Source organism: Triplophysa rosa, linkage group LG13 (genome assembly GCF_024868665.1).
Source record: "Triplophysa rosa linkage group LG13, Trosa_1v2, whole genome shotgun sequence".
Lineage (NCBI taxonomy): Eukaryota > Metazoa > Chordata > Actinopteri > Cypriniformes > Nemacheilidae > Triplophysa > Triplophysa rosa.
This window is the reverse complement of record NC_079902.1, coordinates 19,244,465-19,266,102: the sequence shown is the minus strand read 5'-3', so window position 1 is coordinate 19,266,102 and position 21,638 is coordinate 19,244,465. Positions and strand designations below refer to the sequence as shown.

Here is a 21,638-nt window from a genome sequence, read left to right as displayed (position 1 = left end):
TTTAAGTTTAAAAGCGTATGCATAATTTATTAGTCAATTACAACGTTTAAAAATTTTGGTTTGCAAAGATCCCCTTTCTTGTACACGGTACTTTTTTCAAATAAAATAAATAACTGCATAGTAAAGCAAGCAAATTTGTGACTTTGAAGCACAAAAAGCCCTTTAGACCAAAGAATGCTGGGAAAACTTAAATGCTTGCTGTCATTAGGACGACATGGGTCAAATACTAAAAGAATGGAAAAAAGAAAACAGGAAAGAAATTGCGATCTAAATTAGAGATTACATGAAGTACATGAGGACATACTCGATGTGATCTGTAGGTGGCGCTGTGGAGTCAACACCGCTGACGTTTCGATAAAACCATGAAGCTGCTCCTCCAGAGTGGACCAGTTCAAATCTCAGAGAGGGAAACTAGAGCTGTGCTGTGCTTCAGAAAGCTCTCCGTTGCGTCTCAACAGTTCGCCATTGACGCTGAGGAATATATCGCCGTTTTCTCTTAAAACAAACTAACAATCCTCTTGCGATCATCAATCTCGTGTGCTGTGATTGAACGTGGGGAATAATGGTGAGTCTGACGCGACTTTAAAGAGTCCGATTGCACTTGCTGCAGTTTCGCCATAAAGCCTAGCGCATATTTTTTCTCTGTATGGGTTTTTAAAGAAAGATAATGGTGCACGGTTACCTGATCACTGAACTTTAATGCGTTTAAACTAGAATTTTTTACAGGTGTGTGTTTTACATTGAAACGAATTTATCTAGCAAAGGAACATCTTATGTTATATAATCGCAGTACAGAAGACGTGAACGAACGTAGTTCTTCTGTTTTTTTGTAAATAATAAGTTTGCAGACTGATATCATATATTAATACTAATATAATATATATCTTCTCAAAAATGTATATTCTTTTATAACATAAATTATTACATTTAATTTATGATCTTGTTCTTCATGGTGGTTGTGGCATGATGTCTTCAGGAATGTTCAGGTTCCATACTGAATGAAAACCCCAAGTTAAAGATTTCTGCACTTTTGTTGTTCACTGCATTCCTAGAAGGTCCGTTCCATTTCAGTGAGGTCACAAAGACGTTTTTTCAGTACTTAATAGGTTGCCACAAACTGTAAAACAGTCATTTGCATAGCTGGATTGCAGCCTGCCCATTCCTGTCATCTGCCTTGGTGGTCGCAGAGGGCCCATCTCGCTCACTCCGTAGTGTGTACGTGTATTTGCAAGTGACTGTTGTGAAATGTTTGGGTGGGAGTCTCTACTTTAGACTCCTTTTGATGGCCAGAATTTAAGGACAAAAGGACACCGAGGCAGCGTTCTTCTCCACCAGGCTGTAACCTTGGTAACCCGAGGCCGCTACAGGACCGCTGACCTATGGAGTCACGGCCCATTGTGGGAGTGGCTCTCAAGTGGAGCTGGTCAGAGGGCGTGAAGCCTTTCCACAGGTCTCGAGTCTCTTTTTTGGCTGTGCGGGATATCCGAATGGATGTCTGAGAAGAGTTTCTCATAATGCTTAGCTTAGAGTCTTTTCTAACTCAAGTGTAGGCTCTTTTCTTTAGAGTATATGTAATTCCTTAAACAGGTCATGCAGACTAAGAGTGAGTAATGGTATTTGGCACAAGCGTCAGGAGAGCAGGTGTCCTGTTGGGAAATCATCCTTCGGTGTTATCAGAAGGTACACTTTTAAAGTTGGCCACTGCAGGGCTTTGGCTCAGCTACCAAACCATGCGTCAGCATGTGAGCGCTTTACAGATTCATGCACGAAACACCAAAACACAAAGTCATGAATGAATTCCCTCAGCCTCTAGGTTGCCCATAAATGCAAAGTTATCTAACCACAGGACCTTTGCAGGCACAGTCAGCTTCCAGCACAGCTTGGCACATGGAAGGTGAGCGAATGACGGCTGTAATAATCCTGCTGAGTTACAGTATCTCTCCTCTACACCTCTGCAGGCTGCCCCGCTATCCCATGAACCTCTTTGACACCGAGGAGGAGAAAGTCCCCTGCAGGATTAGGATTAGTCAGTTTTCTTTGGACGACGGCACACACACACTTGATTCTCCTGCTGCTTTTAGATTGGCGTTTATCTGTTGAGAGAAGCATCTGTCACTGTAATGAAAGAGTTAAGAGCGCTGGAGAATCAAGTAAATACAAGGTTTTCCTGCAGTGTTACATGAAGATGTGTTTTTTTTTTGATGCAAGAAAACAAATGTGTGTTAAATTTCCTGTGGCACTTTCAAAATCAGTCATATTTTGACTGATTCAGGTGTCCTGGAATTTATATTCTACATCTTTACACCATGGCTAACTCTAACTGAGGTTACTAAATTTCAACTAAATAATATGTCCTGCTTGTCCAGGAACAACTTTCAGCCAAGCCCAGACTGCACTTATGCAAAATGGTTCCAAAATGCTCTGGTTTTGTTTTGGGATGTAAAGAATGCTGTAAAATAGCCTTGACAGCCATTGTTTATATCAGGTTACAGTTAAGAACATTTGGACGTGAGTCTATTGTGTGTTGAATAGAATGGTGGCGGTTTTGTAGGTGTTGGATTGACTTGTGTATAATGTTCTGTGTTGCTAGCACAAAGAATCAGTTTCACTCCAAGTAATGGTGAAACTGCTGTGTTATTTTGATCTGTTTGCGGTGGCAATAGTCTAATTTGGTTATTTATATGGGCTGCAATTGCAAAAGGGTCAGTTGTATCTTGTAGGAGCTAGAGAGTCATCATGCTTCCCTATCTTAACTTTTTTTAACCCCAGGTTGGGACTTTCCCTACAATGTAGTACAAGATGAAAAATGAAAACGGTCTACTAATGAGGAAGTAAAATTTAGTTCCAAGATGTGACCTTCATTTGACATGTTCACTTCTTTCTCGTCAAGTTTCCAGCTAATCTTAAACAACAGAAACTGTTAGAGGGCTAGTTCACCCAGATGCTGTCATTATTTACTCACCCTCTTGTCATTTCAAACTTGTATGACCTTTTTTCTTCCGCAGGACACAAAAGAAGATATTTTGAAGAAAGTCGGTAACCGAACAGCGCCTGCACCCATTCACTTCTATTGTATGGACACAGACAAAACCAATGCAGGTGAATGGGGGCCTGTTAACAACATTCTTCAAAAGATCTTCTTTTGTGTTCTGCGGAAGAAAGAAACTCATACATGTTTGAAGTGACAAGAGGATGAGTAAATGATGACAGAATTTTCATTTTTGGGTGGACGATCACTTTAAGATGGTACCGATTCCAGCATTAGACGTATCAGTCACATGTTCTCATAACGTTAAACAGGTTGTAATTCAAATCTACTCTGAGATTGGAGATTACAGTATGTTCAGTTCACAGTGTTGTTTTGCTGTGCTGCCGTACAAGAAGCTATGAGTCAAACTCCTGTACATGTTTCTTTTTATAGCCGACTGATGGCTGCTGTCCAAAAATATACAGGGTATTTTCTATGGATTGACAACTTTGAAGATCTCTGGACATTGTATTGATGCTGCTTGTGTAGAACAAGCAGTTAATGTGCTCGAATTTGAAAAAGAAATGAACGGGACAACCAGGAACTGTATTGATTTGTATATTTGATTGATTTATGAATGTGCGTTTTCTGCTTGCGACACGCTTGCAGTGAGTTTTACAGAGGCAAGCGCCACTTCTTCAGAAAATTATAGTTTCTAATTTATTTCACATTACTTTTCCCCTTCTATTATTTCAGCATGTTCTCGGTCTTGTTTTTCATAGCTCTTGAAGCTTAAGTTTCTTCTGGGGAACTTCAGGGAAGCTTTTTCCTCCTCGTAGTGGATCGGTTCAGATTGCTCGTCTCTCATCAAGAGTCAGATAGATACCTGTGAGCAAGCCTAGACTCGCATCCCCCTACCACATACTATCTCTGCTCAGTTTGGAGTTTTTCTACCCCATCCTAGGTCCTGTCAACTCCGGAACCCCTGTCAGCCCAGGCAGTGGTTAAAATGATGGAATCTGCAGGAGTGAAATGCCTGGAGGGTGCAACACTGTGTTTAAGAAGCTTCACTGGGACGCGGTTGCATTCACTCATCATGAAGTCTGCTTTAGAAGTCATTTATTTTTCTGTTTGATCTTCTGCCAGACTGGCCGTGAAATCACCTCTATGTAAACACGACTTTTTCTAAAAATCTCCCTCCCAGAAAGAATGTGTTTGTCTGCTTGATCTCTGGCCAAGAGTGACATAGCCTACTGTAGTTTGGTTTATGTGTACACGTCAGCTGAGGCATTACAGAGGTGAGAATGACCCTCTTTGGCCCTGTAGCAATTTCGCTCATGGTCATGTGTCAAGATCGATATTACAGTAATAAATATGTTGGTTGGTAACATTAGTAAATGCATTAGCTCACTTGAACTAACAATATAGTTTATCAGCATTTATTAATCTTTGTTAAAGGAATAGTTCACCCAGAAAAGAAAACTCTGTCATGACCCTCTTGTCATTTCGAACCTGCTCTTTCAGAACACAAAAGAAGATATTCTAAAGACTGTTGGTAACCGAACAATGGCGGTACCCATTGACTTCTGTTTTACGCAGACAAAAACTAATACAAGCAAGTCGATAGGTAATACTGTTGTTCGGTTACCAACATTCTTCAAAATATCTTCTTTTGTGTTCTGAAAAAGAAAGTAAGTCATACAGGTCTAAAAAGACAAGAGGGTGAGTAATGATGACAGAATTTTCCTTTTTTTTGTGAACTGTCGCTTTAATGTCAATACAACTGTTCATGTTCGTTTGTGCCTTTACTGATGTTAACAGATTTGATTTAAGTGTATAAGTAAATACAGAAATGATCATGAACTAAGATTAATAAATGCTATGGATGTATTGTTCATTGTTAGTTCACGTTAGCTAATGCATTAACTAACCTTGTAAAGTGTTATTCATGTTTAAAGGGATAGTTCACCTTCAAAATGAAAATTCTGTCATCATTACCCACCCTCTTGTCATTTCAAACCTGTATGACCTTCTTTCTTCTGCAGAACACAAAAGAAGACATTTTGAAGAATGTTGGTAAACGGCGGTGCCCAGTCACTGCTAGGACACAAAACCAATGCAAGTCAATGGGTGCCGCCGTTGTTTGGCGACCAACATTCCTCAGAATATCTTCTTTTGTGGTCTGCAGAAGAAAGTTAGTCATACAGGTTAGAAATGACAAGACGTGGAGTAAATGATGATGACAGAATTTCATTTTTCAATATTTCTTTGTATGTATTTTTAGTAATGCTGTTTTTATTACCACCTCTTCCTCTGGCCGTTCAATCATTCGTTCCACCCTGAACTCATTGGTTGAGACCAAGACAGAGAGACATTGAATCTCCACAGTTCTCGTGTAGAACAAGCCCCCCATTTTACTCAAGTGTCTCCCACTATCACAATGTAATTTGATGCTGTGGAGAGCCAAGACTGCCTACTGTAGCGTGCAAGACTAAGCCTATTGTTTGGACACATTGCAATATGACAACACAGCATGTTTCCCACTGGACACCGGCGGTCCATCATCCAAACATCTAATTCAAAACACTATTAAATCTGTCGACCTCAAACCATTTTCATCCTCCACTTTCAAACAGTCAGTCAGTTCAGCGCATTCAGTATTACTGCCCATGGCACTAGTAGTGTCCTTCACGATTCAAGAAAAGTCAGAAAACAAGGAGAACTGGTTCTTCCACACCGGCCCCATAGAATGGTGCGCTTTCTTTACATGCGGCTGATCCGTGTAGCAGTGGCAAGATAGAGAGAGAGTAACCAGAGACATTCTCAGGGATTTTCCCGGCTTGGCAGTGGGTTCGTGGGAGTGAAGGATGAGATGCTCTGATGGGTCATTTGGATTGACTCTCCCCTCACCGGCATGAGCAGGACATCAAATGTACATTGGGACACAAAGCAGGCGGCAGAGTTTTTCTCAGGTGAACAATTTGTTTACTTTGTTTTATTTTATGTAGCAACACTGTGTTGTTCGAAAGAATGCTCTTTAGTGTTTTTCCGTCCAGTAAATAAGAAGGACAGGGTGTTTTGTCTTAAGATACGGTCTCAGTGTGACATTCAGCTCTCTCTCAGCATCATAAAGAATCCTCTCAGCCTACAAGCCTATTATGGTCTGCTTGATTAAGTTGCATTCTGTTTACTGTCAAGAATCTTGTGAACTGAGACTTTTGGTAGCCTTTGGGAAGCTTATTTGCAATTGAAATGGCCTGCAAAAGCTTAGCTCTTTAATACTAACCTCAAATGAACACACAGGATTAGCACTGTTTTTTTTTGTCTCGTACAACATCCTTGTTTTCTTAAGGGGAAACAGTGTAATCCTAACTGTTGCGCAAGGGTTGCATTGTTAGAATCAGTCCTTTGTGTACAAAGAGACCACTGACAGGGCTTACGTCTTTTAACACCTGTCGTCCATCATAGGGTTTATATACATATTTAGGTCAAGTTTTATTGTGTGACATTTTGTGAATTGCCACATGGACTCATCCATCAAATTGCAAAAATACAAAAACTAAAATCACATTTACAGTCATGCACTTACAGTGGAAATCTATGTACCAAGTTTATTCAAAGCGCATTCAAATGAATCATTTAATCTGTATGTGTATTACGTGGGATTGAACCCACAACCTTGACGTTGCAAGTGCTGTGCTCTACCAGGAAATTTATTGAACCAAAATAAAAGGCAAAATATGTTTGTCTTTTTTATTGTGTTTTAATGCCTTGCTCAATTGGCATCCATTGTAGCAGCATAACTGCAAACCTAATTTTTGTTTCGACCGCATATCTCACACGCTCAAAATCTTAATTAAATCTTAACACAACCCAGAACATTCCTTCAATAATAATGCAAGATGATGTCATGACCTGGTGAGCAAGGAACTGGTTGTACAGTGAAACTCCTACGTAGCACAAACTACATATTAAAGTGCTGATTTAACAGAAATCAAACACAGTGTTTGTTAAAGGGGTCATATGGCGCGAATACGTGTTTTTCTGTGGTGTGTTATAAGTTGCCCATGCATGTATTAGACACGTAAAATTGCAAAAATGAAAGTGTCGGAACAAAAGATGCATTCTATGTAAAAGCGAATGCTCACCCAGACCTGCCTGAAACGCCTCGTGTAACCACACCCCCACAAATCTACGTCAGTTCGTGGTATTTGACCAAGACCGCCCAAATGTATACGCAAGTAAGGTGGGCGTACCTGTCGGTACAATTGCTTTGGAACCTGATGTTCCAAATATGGTAAGAAGCGTTACATTTCTGTTATACGCTTGCAGTGCGCGACCAATCACTACACACTGGTTAACTGGCCAGTCATAGCGCACCTCGGTTTTCAGAGCGATGAGCTTTGTAAAAAATCTGCGCGTTTCAGAGAGGCGGGGCAAAGAGGAGATACAAACATGCACGGTATGTGGAAAATGCAGCATTTTTTTAACCTTAAATCGTGTATACACATTGCATGACATCTAAAACAAACGATAATATTCGTTTTAGCCGTGTCATATGACCCCTTTAAACAAACTGAGGTGTCATTTCTGAGGATCAACCATACTTCCCGTTATCTGTGATGGTATGACACACCACTGCTCTGCCTGAGGTCTGAGAATTCCTTCATCCGTGTTTAGTCTAATAACACAGCAAATGTCTTATCTACTTCAAATATGTGCTGATTTTTCTCTTCAACATCTTTCTTGTGGTCTTATCACAGTGTCCGAGTCAGGACGTCCGTAAAGCTCATATTAATTATTACCTCCACAGAAATGTTAGGAATGTACATTTTGCCCTGCTTATCTAACCTACTTCCCCTAAAAAGAATCTATCGCTCGGCTCAGGGTGCATGTATTCCACTGAAAAGGGTCAGAGAGAGAAAGAGACAAAGAGGGACTGGCTTGTGTTAACTCAATGAGAAAAGTCAACAGAAAAAGCCGGTTACACAATAGAGTCTGCTGCCCCTCCTCATGGCTGGCCTCTTACACTAGTCGGTACCTGTAAAGATAAAGTTTGTAAAGGTATCAAGATAAATGGAAAAACACCTGTTGGCTGGATGTGAGTACAGAAAATACCAGTGTTTGTTGATTTTCAAGAATCATGGGAATTCATGCTCTCTGCTGTTGTTTAGAGTGGATTAAACATTCTGAAAACAGTCATTACCACAAAAGTCAGTTTTATCTTAACCCTTGTACTGCAATAGTAGGAAAAATTACAATGGTAGTCAAAAGTGCATCAGAACTGTTTGCTGTCTCCTACATTCTTAAAAATATCTTTCTCTGTGTTAAACAGAACAAAGAAATTTATAAAGCAATTTTTCCTACTACGTTACATTTAGTCATTTAGCAGATGCTTTTATCCAAAGTGACTTACAAATGAGGTAAACAATAGAAGCTATTGGAACAACATAAGGACAACAAAACGCATAAGTGCATGCAGTACAACTGGTATACAAAACTAAGTTTTTTTTAAGGATAGAAAGAGTAGAAAAGAAGTGTAAGTCATAACAAATCGGTCAGGTGTTGACAGAAGAGATTTGTTTTCAGCCAATTCTTAAAGATGGCTACAGAATCTGAGATTCATCAGAACAAAGAAATTTATACAGATTTGGAACAACTTGGGTGAGTAAATGATGACAGAATTTTCATTTTTGAGTGAGCTGTTCCTTTAAGGCTAATAAAGTCCTTAAGGTTACTTGAATTGAGTTGGTAAATGAAAACGCTGTGCATAAAATTTAGAATAAAATTTAACCAAAAAAAATCTTGAATTTAATTGACTTCCACGGTGAATCGAATTTAATCGATTTTCATTGCAAATCGAATCGAATCGTTCTGAAATTGCAGAAATCGTTTTTGAATCGAATCAAAAACCTGTTGAATCGAATCGATTCGCTGCCAATGATTCAAACCCTTATTATAATTTGTTCTTTTTTATACACATTTTGTTAGTTATATATGATATATAGGGGCATTTTTAACCCCTATATATCCTATAAGCACAAAGACTAGAAAAGTCATTGCTCAGAACAGAAATATGGCAAAGCAGATAAAAATGCACTAACATACACTTAAATGTTCACAATAATTTTGTCATAATCTAAAAATACTTTTTTAAGATTAATTTAAGATTTAAGACTTAAGTGTACTCAAATGTGCTATTTTGAGACATCATGAATAGAAGTACTAAATACTATATATTTTGTGTATTTCGTACAAACCTAAAGGCGGGGTGTCTGATTTCCGAATTACGCTTGTTTAGACAAAGTCGGGCCGAGTACCAAAACAACCTTGTAGCCAATCAGCGTAAGGTGCACAGTGCACAGGACGGACATTAGCCGAGCCGAGCGCTGACGAAAGCGACAGATGTGGGTAGGGGTGTGTCTGTTTTGGTGATTTGAACATCAACAACGGCTAAGAGAAATCGGACACCCCGCCTTTAATGTGTGAGCACTTATTGAAGTGTACTAAGCGTAATTAAATAAACTGTATTTTAAAACCCTATTTTTTACCTTAGAACCCTGATCACATTGATTTAATGTTATTATAAACGCAACATTTGCATTTGTCTTTGTTATAATTACATAACTCAACTGCATCTACATCTACACTGCATCTACCTGCCTGTGTCATTTAAAAGCGATGTATCACGCATAAAACGTTCTGTAGGTGTTAACAAGCAACGTGCATCCCTGCTATATATACTGAAAGTTTTAAAAGGTAGGTGTGAAGTTGCCATAGCGACTGCTTAAAGCATGTCCATAAAAATGCAGACAAGTGCTCTTAAACTTTCACGTTCGAGTAATGGAACATCCAAACCTAGTGTTGCATGAATATCTCATCTTGTTGTTTGAAAAAGCATTGTTGGGTCAGTCTTGACAGGGTGTGGAAGAGGATTTGGTCTGTTAAAACAAACTTCAATGGATCAGGTTTATGTCGGACTCTTCACAGTATTAAAGCTAATACGACTACAGAATGACCTCCAGAGACCCATTTCGCAAGCCTATTGGCGTACTTCACTACAGTAACACACGTGCAGCGGCTGACACACCTCCACATGGCTTTGGTTCTGCTCCAGACCACATTTCCAGTTTTTTTGGATGGATGAATCAAGTACTATAGTTGCTGTGATTTGTTAGATCTGTTTGTGTACGTGACGTGTTATAGATGGACAGTCTATTATGCTTTGTCGATATGGCAAATGTCATCAGCTCTCAATAGCGTGATGCTGGATTACATAACATCTGGACCGTAGAGTGGTGACAGAGAGATGCAATCTCAGCGAATGTGCTTCATTTGCGGTTCATTTTGGAGTTAATAAAAGCTCTGAGACTTTAATGTTTGTAATAAATATTCATCGCTAGCAGTTGAATGATGTTTGTTTTTTTCCGAGGTTGATACAGAGGTTCATTTCGTTTGCCGTGAGATTGATAGTCAATGGTGATATACAGTTTAAAGTCAACGGCAATTCACAGCCTATTTTAGCTTCATAATGGGATGTATTTCAACCAGAATATTCAGGATCTCAGGACAGCCATTACGTGAGGAGGGGGTGAAAAATAAGAGGCCTTGGTGACATCAGCCAGTTAAAAAGTTGTTTAAGTTGCTGCTTTTAAATTTTGACGAAATACATTTTTTGAAATTATGTGCATAGATGATTTTAATTCAAGTTTATATGGCATGTACATTGGGGATACTTCACCCAGAAATGAAAATTCTGTCATCATTTACTCACCTTCGAGTTAATAAATTTCTTTGTTCTGATGAACACAGAGAAAGATATTTGGAAGAATGCTTATAACCAGACAGATTTGGCCCATCATTGACTACCATAGTAGGACAAAATACAATGGTAGTCAAAAGTGCCCCAGAACTGTTTGCTTTCCTACATTCTTCAAAATGTTGTCTTTTGTGTTCAACAGAACAAAAAAAAGATAAAGTAATTTTTCCTACTATGGGAGTCAATGGGGGGCAGGATCTGTTTATAAGCATCCTTCCAAATATCTTTCTCTGTGTTCATCAGAACAAAGAAATGTATACAGATTTGGAACAACTCGAAGGTGAGCAAACGATGACAGAACTTTCATTTTTGGGTGAAGTATCCCTTCAAATGTATAGAAGAAAAATACAATACATGCCACGGTATCATTGCAAATTGCAAAACATTTGAACTTCTCCTTACACTACAAGTCAGTCAAAGAATATCAATATTGCATATTTTGTTTTACAAAAATGGCTGACGATAACATGAGGATGTGCATTAGGAAAGGCATGGTGGCGAAGTTTATTATTGATTTTAAATACATCAAAGAATGTGCAATATTAAAATAAAACAATCACAAAAACATCATTATGGAACGACAATGTAACTATATTTACATTATCACATAAAACATACGGATCGATTTTTATACCCTTGAAAATAATAAATCTTATACATTCCCTGAAACATTCATGAATATTTAAACACAACATTTTTAAAAGACAAAATCAGAAGTGGTTATCTCCTATTGCTGATCTCAAACACCCACTTTCTGAAGATCACTCTGCAGCCCTCGGGTCACTTGCTCTGCATCAAGACATTCTCTTTCCTCTTTGCCCTCTGACCCCCAGGAGTCCTCTAACCCTGAAGGAGCAAGTTTTATGGACCTTCCCCAATAGCATGACTAAATGACCCTGTACACCCTAAACAGAATGTCTCCAGAGAGCCCGTCTGGGCAAAATGAATGGAGCTTCTATGCCATAATAAGACGTCTATTGAACGTGATGCAATCCTTCTAAAGAGAGCTAGTGTTGATATTGGGCTTCTGCATGAATGAAGTCGCCACTGTTTGACTCGTGTCATGTTTCACAGGGAGTCATATTCAGCATAATGACGCCACTAAATCTGTGACTTATGAAAGGGGTGTACAGTGTCACCTTGGGTCCTGGAAGCTTGGGTCATAATTCCAGGCAATTTGACCTGAAAGGGCCCTTTTTTGACTGTTTGCGTGCAGGATTGGTAAATAATATAAGAGAGGTTGTGCCCTACACTGGCCTGATTCATCATCTGTATCGGCTTCAGTGAGTTCCTACATTTTTTGTGTGTGTGTAAGGTTCATGTCTGGGGTTGTCTGCGGCCTCGAGCACAACGATACTAATCACAGCATTGTTACATCATTGACCTGAAAGCACATGCAATGTTGTTTTGGAGTGACAGCAAATGACGGACAGCTCGGTGGAATGATGTGTCATTTCCTGTGGACAGCCACGTGACTGGCTGGCAGGGGTGGCAGCCGACAGAATTCGGCGGTGACTGCCATCTTATTATTTTTTAATGTTATTATAGTGTCCCTTATGAATTAATAACAGGTTCTTGGCCACCAATGACTACCGTAGTAGGACAATTTTCTTTGTTCTGGTGAACACAAAAGAAGATATTTTGAAGAATGTACAAAGCAGACAGTTCAGGGGAACTTTTGACTTTTCCTACTATGGTAGTCAGTGGTGGCCAAGAACTTGGTTACAAGCTGTTTGGGGAACTGTCCCTTTAATATACTAAAAATATAGTCTTTAGTTCCTCTATTCATGTTGTCTCAAAATAGCACAGTTGAGTACAGGACATTTTTCTAACACCATGTCTATACCGGACGCGACTCGAGCGGTGTAAGGGATGTGAAGCAATATTATTCGTGAATATAATACTGTGTTGTACGTAATTCAGTGATGGGAAACTCAGTTATGATTTTGGGAATCGTTTTTTAAATACCTTCAATGAAAGTGTATGAACTTTAATGCATTTTATAAGATACACAGTCCAAAAAGAGATTTGAAAAAATGTGGTAATGTTCTGTTTCTTATTTGATTTTTATTTGATCATTTTGACTACAGAGAGAAAATTGCACTTTATACATACAGACAGTATTATATACCACATAACGTAATATGCTATTCCGATCACAGTCGGTTTGTGAGGACAGTCTCTATCAAAAATAAGTAATAATGTACAAGGCAGTATGCAAGTTTAGAGCCAGAGGAGGAAGTGAACTTAATATTTAGAGATGCGTCAAGCTAGACAGGGAACTGTCTTCATGTGAGAGCCTGCAAGCCTTAACTTGATTTTTGAAAGTATGTTTGGAATCTGGATCTTTTTTCTGTGTGTTCTGTTTTTGTTTTTTATCCGTCTCACTTCTGTTAAGGAACAATTGCCAGTGCATGTATTTTATGCCTAGGCTTTAAGATGTTTTATACATTATTGTTTTATTGTAAATATCTGTGCCGATCAATAAAACATTGCGCTCTAAAAAAACGTTTATATGAATTTTCACTTGATACTTGTCAGAATATTCAGATGTAAATGTGACGGTAAGATTTTACTTCATTGTAGATTAAAGTCTAGATTACAGGCTCATTTCTGTTCAGTTTCCTTACGATTTAAGCAGGTAATGTTTCCAAACCTCTCATTACAGATCAAATAAAACGTTTCTCAGAAAACGCAAACGCCACTTATGAAGGTTTTGTGATCCTGCACTGAGGATCATTATACGATGTCCACGAAGACATTTAAAACGGCAAGTTTCGGGTCTCAAAGAAATGAGCTGAACTCTTGCTGTGAGGTTGACTAGCCTCTAATTAAAATGTTTCTATAATGAGTGTGTGCGTGCGTGCGTGTGTGTAAGGGCCACTGCCTCTGAAGGTCCAACTAGGTTGTAAATCAGGTCTAGTCTTTCAACCTACTCCGGCTGTTCAATGTCTCAGGCAATTATGGAAAGATGGAAAGGGACTGGATGCAACATTTTTCCTGTCCTTCAATATTTGTGGCTGCTTTTAACCGGGCTTCGAACCCCCACCTCTCCTCAGTTCCCTTCATAAATACTTCCAGCACAGACATTTACCTTAGTGTATGTTTTTGTTTCCCACAGGATTGACCATTTTGAAATTGTCTGACTCCTCCAGTGAAACGTCATACGGTTTCTGGGTTCGTCAGTGTTGCTTGGTGTTCACCTGGCTGTGTTCTCAGAGGAAGTGTATCTATCTGAACATGCTTGTGTGGTGAATCAGCCGTGAAAAATATCATGAAGTATTAATGACGCAAAGTGCAGTCACACGATAAATCTGCCCATTCTGAACCATCATCATTAGGTCATCGAGCTCGACTCGCCATCTGTTCATCTAAATATTTCATAGCCACGCCCACTTCCTTTCGCTTTCTGTGACCTATTTCTCTGACCTCTCCTGTTGCGATACTTTACTATTCGGCCTGTCAATAATAAACTAAAGTGGCACTCTATGTGATGGCTTATTTATAATTTGTGCCGAGAACTGTGATGGCACAAACCGAGGAGAGCTCGGCCACATCTCATGCATAAAATCATGAGGTGCTTTTTTGAAGAGTCTGAACTCAAGTGCCACACTTATCTCCGTTCTCTCCAGACATTTGCATAATGGGTTCAATAGCAGAACCTTGAATTTGGTGAAATGATCATTTTGTTGGTGTTCTGGAGCTGATGGTGTGTGTATGATATGTATTAAAACAGTTTGTTTATCCTATGACTATTGTTATTTTCCAGTGTATCTACACGAAGTTATTGCAGATGCATCTCCTCCAGCATGTCACATGGAGTAAATGTTTGTTTTGGGTGGGGTGCCAGAGGTGAAGATGCATTAGACAGGAAGGCAGCACTCTCCCAGCACAACCCAGAGGTGCTTAGTTGTGTTGTCTAGCCAAACGCTGACATATTCTTGGCCTTAGCAAATGCATTTCTCAATATCGGCTTGACTGCGAGTCAGAATTGGGCCTGAGTGTTCAAACGAGGTCACTGTATTATTTATGAGTTTTTCAGATGGCACTGGTGGCTGTTCAATACAGTTTGGTTTATTCTTAGTAAAATCAGTCCTATTAGGGTGTGGGTGGGTATATATTCACACCGGAGGAGTGTGTACACAAGAAAAAACACTGGAGTGCATCGTATTTTGTCTTGACGGCTGCTGGAGGCCAATGGCGTTTGTTTATAGCAATGGCAAAGGAGGTCATGGAGGTGAAATCAATACAGGCCCTTAATGAGGTGCTCTGGAAAGAGAAAATAGATTGCGAGAAAGAGAGCAGGAGGTAGGAAATACTGCTGTTTTCAAACCCCTAGATAGACCAGTGCACAGCAATACTGGGTGGATAAGTAGATCAGTCGTGCTGATGGAAGAGAAATGTTTAGTTTATCTTAGCAGAGAAAACATTTGTGGTCACAAGCGAACAGTGGTTAATCCAGCAGTATTTTAGTCTAAATTAAAAGTGGCTTTGTGGGTTTTTTTAAAGGCCTTTGGCCTATTTCTCAGGGTATTCGGTTCATGGGATGATTCCCAGTTTGAATCATCCTGGTTACGTAATGAATTTGTGAACTTGCGTTGGTACACCAGTTCTTGTTTATAAATGGAAAGCAGATGCTTTCGACCTATTTTGTGGAATTGTTCACCCTGTAATAAAAAGTGTTCATTTACACAACCTAATACATGACTTATATACCTAGCACAGTGTTTCAGAAATGGACTATTTAGCCCGTTTTTCTCATAATAAACACCTTATTGCTCCATAATGATATTTATGTATTTTTTTCATGTGTTTTTCTTGTTTCTGTACCAATTTTCAGTTTTTTCCCTCCAGTTTCTAATGTACTCACATGTTTTCTGTAAAGCTGCTTTGCAACAATGTGCATTAGGAAAATTATATAGAAACACATTGGGATTTCTTTTTTTTATTATTCGTGAATGTTCATGCTGGTTTATTTTATTCAGTTAGATACTGTCCCATCAGGAGGACAACCAGAAAATATTGTCCCGGGCCCTGTGTCTTACAGTCATATTTGGTATAGACTAGTCATTGGGTGTGGGGAGAAAATATCATAAACATTTTGTACCAGGCCTTGTTCATTTTAGCAGTGGCCCTGGGCGAACAGTATGATTTCCGGGACTAAATTTCAGTTTTCATAAGGAACTCAGCTTCAGGTTTAATACGTGATCATTTGAAGAGTTTCTCACCTGTTTTCCTTTCTCTTCCAATTTAGAAATCCCAGAGGAGCCATTTGATCCTGTAACCAATGGCAACAGTCCAGGCCCTGTCTTTGACCCAGGACCCCAGCAAAACCATCGGTACCCATTACCCAGTATCCTCTCTGGTATCCGGCCGCTGCGTCATGGGAAGTGTAGGCAGCCTTATCGAAAAATCAGACGTGTCACCTATTAAGAGCAACAGAGCTGTCCCACAGGTCCTGGGACGTCAGAACCACGGCCTGCTTAAGAAAGGTTTCAACCAGAGAGAATTGTTCAACTATCTCAACATTACGAAGAAGGAACAGAAGAGCAGCAAGCACATCATCTCTGGAACATCCTCCATCAAGAGAGAGCACAGGCTTGAGGAGGAGGACATCTACACTAAGGTCTATCACAGGGATGGAAAGGAAGTTGATTTGGGAAAGAATTCACTTCCCATAGGTGGCAAGTTTGACAAGGTATACAATGTGTAAAGAATTGCTGTTCAGTACTGTGTTTACTGGAATTGTTGTTGTGACGGCACCTGAAAATAACTAAAATGGCAGTAGCTTTAACAGTGCTAGCCAATTATATTATATTATTGCTATTTGAATTATTAATTTATAAATATTATAAATGATATGTTTTTTTTATGAGTTTTAATTATGATTATAGAAGCAAATGGCCTATTAATATTTAAATTATTTAAATCTATTTTTGCGGTATTTTAACTTAAAAAACTAGTCAACTTTAGAAATCCCTTTTAGTTAATAATACATTAGTTTATATTTGTATTTATTGGAAGTAAAAATAATAAAATAATTGTATTTTTAAAGGTGATATGTTTTTGCATGTAACAATACTGTAAAATGTATATTTTAATATATTTTAAGAAAACATTTTTCAACATGTAAAAACACACATACTCATCTTAAAATAAATTATTAAAATATATTTCGGAAACATTTTAACATAAAAATATTTTTAAAGTTGATGTTTTTTATGTTAAAAATGCTATTATAAAAATATTCTTTTAATTTAAAATAAATTAATTTATATTTTAATTTATTGTAAGAATTTATTTGAAGTTAAAAGAATAAAATAATCGTATTTTTAAAGGTGATGTGTTTTTGCATGTTACAATCCAGTAAAAAAATGTAACGTGTTAAAACACTCCATCTTAACGCATCTTAAAATAATTAAAAAAAAAAAATGAATAAATAAAAAAATATATATTTTTTTAAAAACATGATTAGATATTAAGATTGAGTCCTGTTGATTTAAAAAATAAGCAATAAGCAAATCTCCAAAAGAGCAGGTGTTAAAAATTCCCATTTACGATCACAGAATGAAAACAAGATTGATGATCTCCTCGTCGTAATTTTCAAAGCCTGTAATTGAAATGCAGAAATCAAGACAATGTTTCCAGTCCAGTCCATAAAAGCAATATTTTTTTCCTAAAGCAAGTATAATTTATTGATAAGTGAGCAACACCCCCGTTTCCAATCTGAAATAAATCATAAAAACACCTTCAGGCGAGCAGTGTGTGAACAGCCTTTGCTTGCTAAATTTATCTCTGTAATCAAATAGGGTTCCTCTCAAGTGACCTTATTGAGCGGCGAATTCAACAAGACACAAGAAATATGGATGTAAAAGCCGTCTACATTAAATTACTTTCTGTTGTTTGGCACAGCTCCAGTATTTAAGTGTAGATCCGCTCCCCTGATGCACATGCTATAATTGACTTATCCTTATTCTCTTACAGCCACGATTCAGGCCCTCTGCTTTCAAACCCGTCACACCAAAAAACTTCAGTTCCATGCAGAACCTCTACCCGTCCAAATCGGAAGAGCTAGAGAGTGGCTACACTAACAGCATGCATCCGTCCTATGCCAAAGCGGCATCCAAATCGCTGTCCACCTCATCTTCCTCTTCCTCCCCCTCGCGGCCAGGCACGAGCGCCAACAAGGGCGTGTTGGCGGCGGTCCGAGGCCAGGAAGAGGAGAACACGTCGGACTCTGGGCACAACTCCATGAACAGCCTGCCGCCCTATCGCCCGCCGTTCCGCCCTCACTTGGGACAAATCAGCGCCTCTATGGGGCACATCAACCACATAGGCTCGCTGGATCGCACCTCGCTGGGTTCCAAGGGGGCTGCTTCCACCGTCACTGACATGTCCTGCCAGAGCATGGCCACGCTGAACCGTCTGCAGTGCTACGGCAGCGAGGCGCCGCCCCCCTACGATCTGTCGCATTCTCTGGAGGATGTGGTGAGGGATCTGGAGGAGCGGCTGCAGGAGAAGGAGCACGAGCTGCGGCAGATGAGGAGGAACCTGGATGAGAGTGAAGATGCCATTGCGCAGGTCAGTATCTAAAAGAACACAGACATGTAATACAGATGCTGGTGTATACATTTAAGGGGTCAGATCATATTCATGCACACATATATACAGTAAATGTATCTTTTTTGACATTTTTCATTTATTTTTTGTACATGTAATGTTAGTCAAATTCTTCGATCACTTTCCACATTCTCTTTGAAATCTTCATAATAATTGCTGCCGTGTCTTTAAGAAACGCCCCATGTGAAATGAGCAACAGCATTTACGACACATGCTGTGGATTTAAGGTTCATAATAAAATTCAATTTATCATGTTCGTATAATCTCTCTGATGTCCAAAAGAAAGTATTTGGAAGTTTAAAAAAGTTGTTTTTATGCTGTATTTTTTTACTTTTTTTTATTGAATAAATTACATTGGGTGGGGGTTACCGAGAGTAATTCGTTACGATAAAAAAATGAGGCAAAATTCCCTATAATATCCTGCAACAAACATAAAGAGATGCTTTACCAAAAAATACTTACAAAAATCATAATTATTTGTGCAATAAATACAAATAAATTGCATTAACAAGAAATTAAAATGACAAAAATGAAACTAATAACATTTCTCTGTGTCTGTCTCGGTTTGTCCCACTGTAGGTTTTTGAGGGGAAACAGCGGCTTTGGGAGAAGGAAGTCACAGAGCTGAAGCACCTGTATATGGCCAAACTTCGGCAGGTATCCCAGCAGGCCCAGCGTTCCCAACGACACATGCAGCTGCAGCTTTATAAGGCACAGCAAGAACGCAACCGGCTGCAGGAGGAACTGGATTCTGTCAGACTGGAGTGCCAGACCCTGAAAAGTCAAAGTCCAGCTGCACTAAGCCAGATCATTAATCCTCAGCTAGAGGAAACCCAGTGGGAGGTATGCATGGTGTCAGACTTACTTTGAGTTTTGGGGCTTCGGAGAATTTTAGAAGAGATAAGACACAACTTTTTCTTTGGAGATAAACAGAGACGGATCATGTGTTGGTTTTTAAAAATCAGATCGGGTTTAAACAGGTCTTATGTTATGTTTTTATGTTAACTACTACTGATACAAAAACTAAATACAAAAAACTCAATGTAAAGAAATATAGTAATTCATGCAAAATGAAAATGCCAACATTATTTACTCTTGTGTCATTCAAAATCTGTATATGACTCTTTCTTTTGTAGAACACAAAAGAAGATATTTTGAGAAATATGGTTTTGTGTCCATACAATGGAAGTCAATGGTGACCAATGTTCTTAAAAATATCTTCTTTTGTGTCATGAAGAAAGTCACACAGGTTTGGAATGACATGAGAATGAATAAATTATAAAATAACAACTGTCACATTAAGGCTTATAGGCAGAAAAGAACTTTCACTGCTTGTCTGAACAAAGCATTAAAGCCCTGCATGGCTAAAATGAAGCATAGCAACCATGCTTGACAGTATTCATATTCATGTTTTGTATTATTCATGTTTTGACTCGATGGTTTTTAACCCTGTGTAGGTCTGTCAGAAGTCTGGAGAAATCTCTTTACTAAAGCAGCAGTTACGAGATTCGCAGGCAGAGGTCACACAGAAGCTCAGCGAGATGTTCCTCTTGAAAACTCAACTGCACGAGGCACGCAATCAGATCCGATCCAAGGACGATCAGATCGACATGTTGCAGATGGCCCTACAGGGTGCCCGGCGGAAATGTCCCCCGCCTACTTCAGAGGACGGGCGGGCGGATGCAGGTGAGACCGGAGGACCTAGCGCTACAGAGGAGCGTCTGCGCGCTGAACTGCTCCTGGAGAGACGTCAGAATGAAGCGCAGGTTTCCACCTTTGAGGCCGAGAGGAGCACGTGGCAGGCCGATAAGGAGAAAGTGATACGGTATCAGAAGGAGCTGCAGGGCAGCTATCTGGAGATGTACCACAAGAATGAAACTCTGGAGAGAGAACTGGCATTGCTGAGAGGGGGCAGGGCCAGAGCGGAAGGGGCGGGAACAGGAGGTGGGGGCGGGGCTTTTCAGGAAGAGAACCCGTCCATCAGTCTGCCTTGGATAGAGAGGATCGAGTCCTCTGAAATTTGATTGTAAGCGTTGTTCGACGTTTAAGATTGACGACAACTGCTTGGACTTGTGATTTCTAAGACTGTTTCAAGATGAATGAATAAATGTACACATTTTACATGTGAACCAAAAAGTGGAATATGCAAGCTGAACATTATGGGATGTTTTGTGTAGAGGTATAAAAAGGGATTTTGCTTTGATAGATGTTTATCTAAAGCATCAAATCGATTTTTTTTACAAAATAATCAAATAAATCACTGTCAAAAAATGTGTAGAGGTGAACATCGTTTAAAGTCATAGAATTAAAGTCACATCCATATTTTAAATTAGCCGTTTGATTTGAGTGTAATAGCATCTGTCCGTTCTATAGCTTGTGCTTTAGTTACTAAACATTATTCAAGTTTTATAAACAAAAAGCGTTAATTTTTCATGCTGCCGAATGTCAAAGACTGAAGAAAGGGGAGAAGTTCTCGTGCATTCCCTAAAAAGCATGTTGCACTTTAAAAGCAGATCCCAAGAGATATGCTTGTTTGTCTCTTGTATTGGAAAAATGTCAACAGCCGATCTAAAAGTACTTCAGCTTCTGTGTGTATCGATTGCTCCGGTGAGCTTTCCTTTCAACCTAAGATGTCCATAAATGCATGAATGTGAAAGTACATTTCTGGAAACTCGCAGATGTCTGTACGTCACTGTTGAAAACACTGTTGAGAAAGTTTTAATTTCAGATCCTAGGTTGTTGAATCTTCCCTTAGGAAACTATACTGTGACTTGTTAAACTACTGAATTTCATGTATTAAATGTATAGATTTGTACTATACAGCCAGGTATGATGTTCTTTACCTCAATGTCATATAAACCTTGGAATTTTAGTTTTTTCCTTTTGTTTCTGTAAAAAAAAGCCCTAAAATGTGTCTTCCAGTAGTGTAAAATAAAAGTTTCAAATGTTTCTTTGAATTATTGACACTTTTCTTTTCATTCACATGCAGTATGCTCTATTCAGTAAATAAAAGATTTCTTAAATCTTATTCACACCTTTTCATTAGGTTGTACTTGTGTCAAGGAAATCTGATTTTAAACTAAGTAAAATAAGTTCAACTGTAATATTCTTTAATTTGTACACTGTAAAAAACATTCTGTAAAAGAACAGAAGTTTTCTGTAAATTTATAGGATATAAGGATATCTATTAAATAGTTTTTCCCATTTTCCTGTAAATTTGCGGTCTTTTTC

The 21,638-nt window shown here is 38.9% G+C and overlaps 1 protein-coding gene across 2 annotated transcripts; it reads left to right on the top strand.

Moving 5' to 3' along the window:
• The first annotated feature begins 389 nt into the window (after positions 1-389).
• Positions 390-21,390, top strand: n4bp3 (NEDD4 binding protein 3). Of its 2 annotated transcripts, none has more exons than XM_057350149.1 (5): positions 390-565; positions 16,042-16,485; positions 17,772-18,368; positions 18,987-19,250; positions 19,865-21,390. In XM_057350149.1, exons 2-5 carry the CDS (start codon positions 16,075-16,077, stop codon positions 20,429-20,431), a joined length of 1,839 nt encoding a protein of 612 aa, XP_057206132.1. In that variant the 5' UTR covers positions 390-565; positions 16,042-16,074; the 3' UTR covers positions 20,432-21,390. The 2 variants fall into 2 exon arrangements, with proteins under 2 accessions (XP_057206132.1, XP_057206133.1); XM_057350150.1 differs by lacking the exon at positions 390-565 and adding an exon at positions 5,179-5,940.
• Positions 21,391-21,638: the final 248 nt, after the last annotated feature.

Excerpts from the sequence above, each read along its gene's own strand:
- n4bp3 (XM_057350149.1), top strand. The coding sequence starts at position 16,075 with ATGGCAACAGTCCAGGCCCTGTCTTTGACCCAGGACCCCAGCAAAACC. Across the intron at positions 18,369-18,986 it reads GTGAAGATGCCATTGCGCAG|GTTTTTGAGGGGAAACAGCG; the intron begins GTCAGTATCTAA and ends GTCCCACTGTAG. Across the intron at positions 19,251-19,864 it reads TAGAGGAAACCCAGTGGGAG|GTCTGTCAGAAGTCTGGAGA; the intron begins GTATGCATGGTG and ends AACCCTGTGTAG.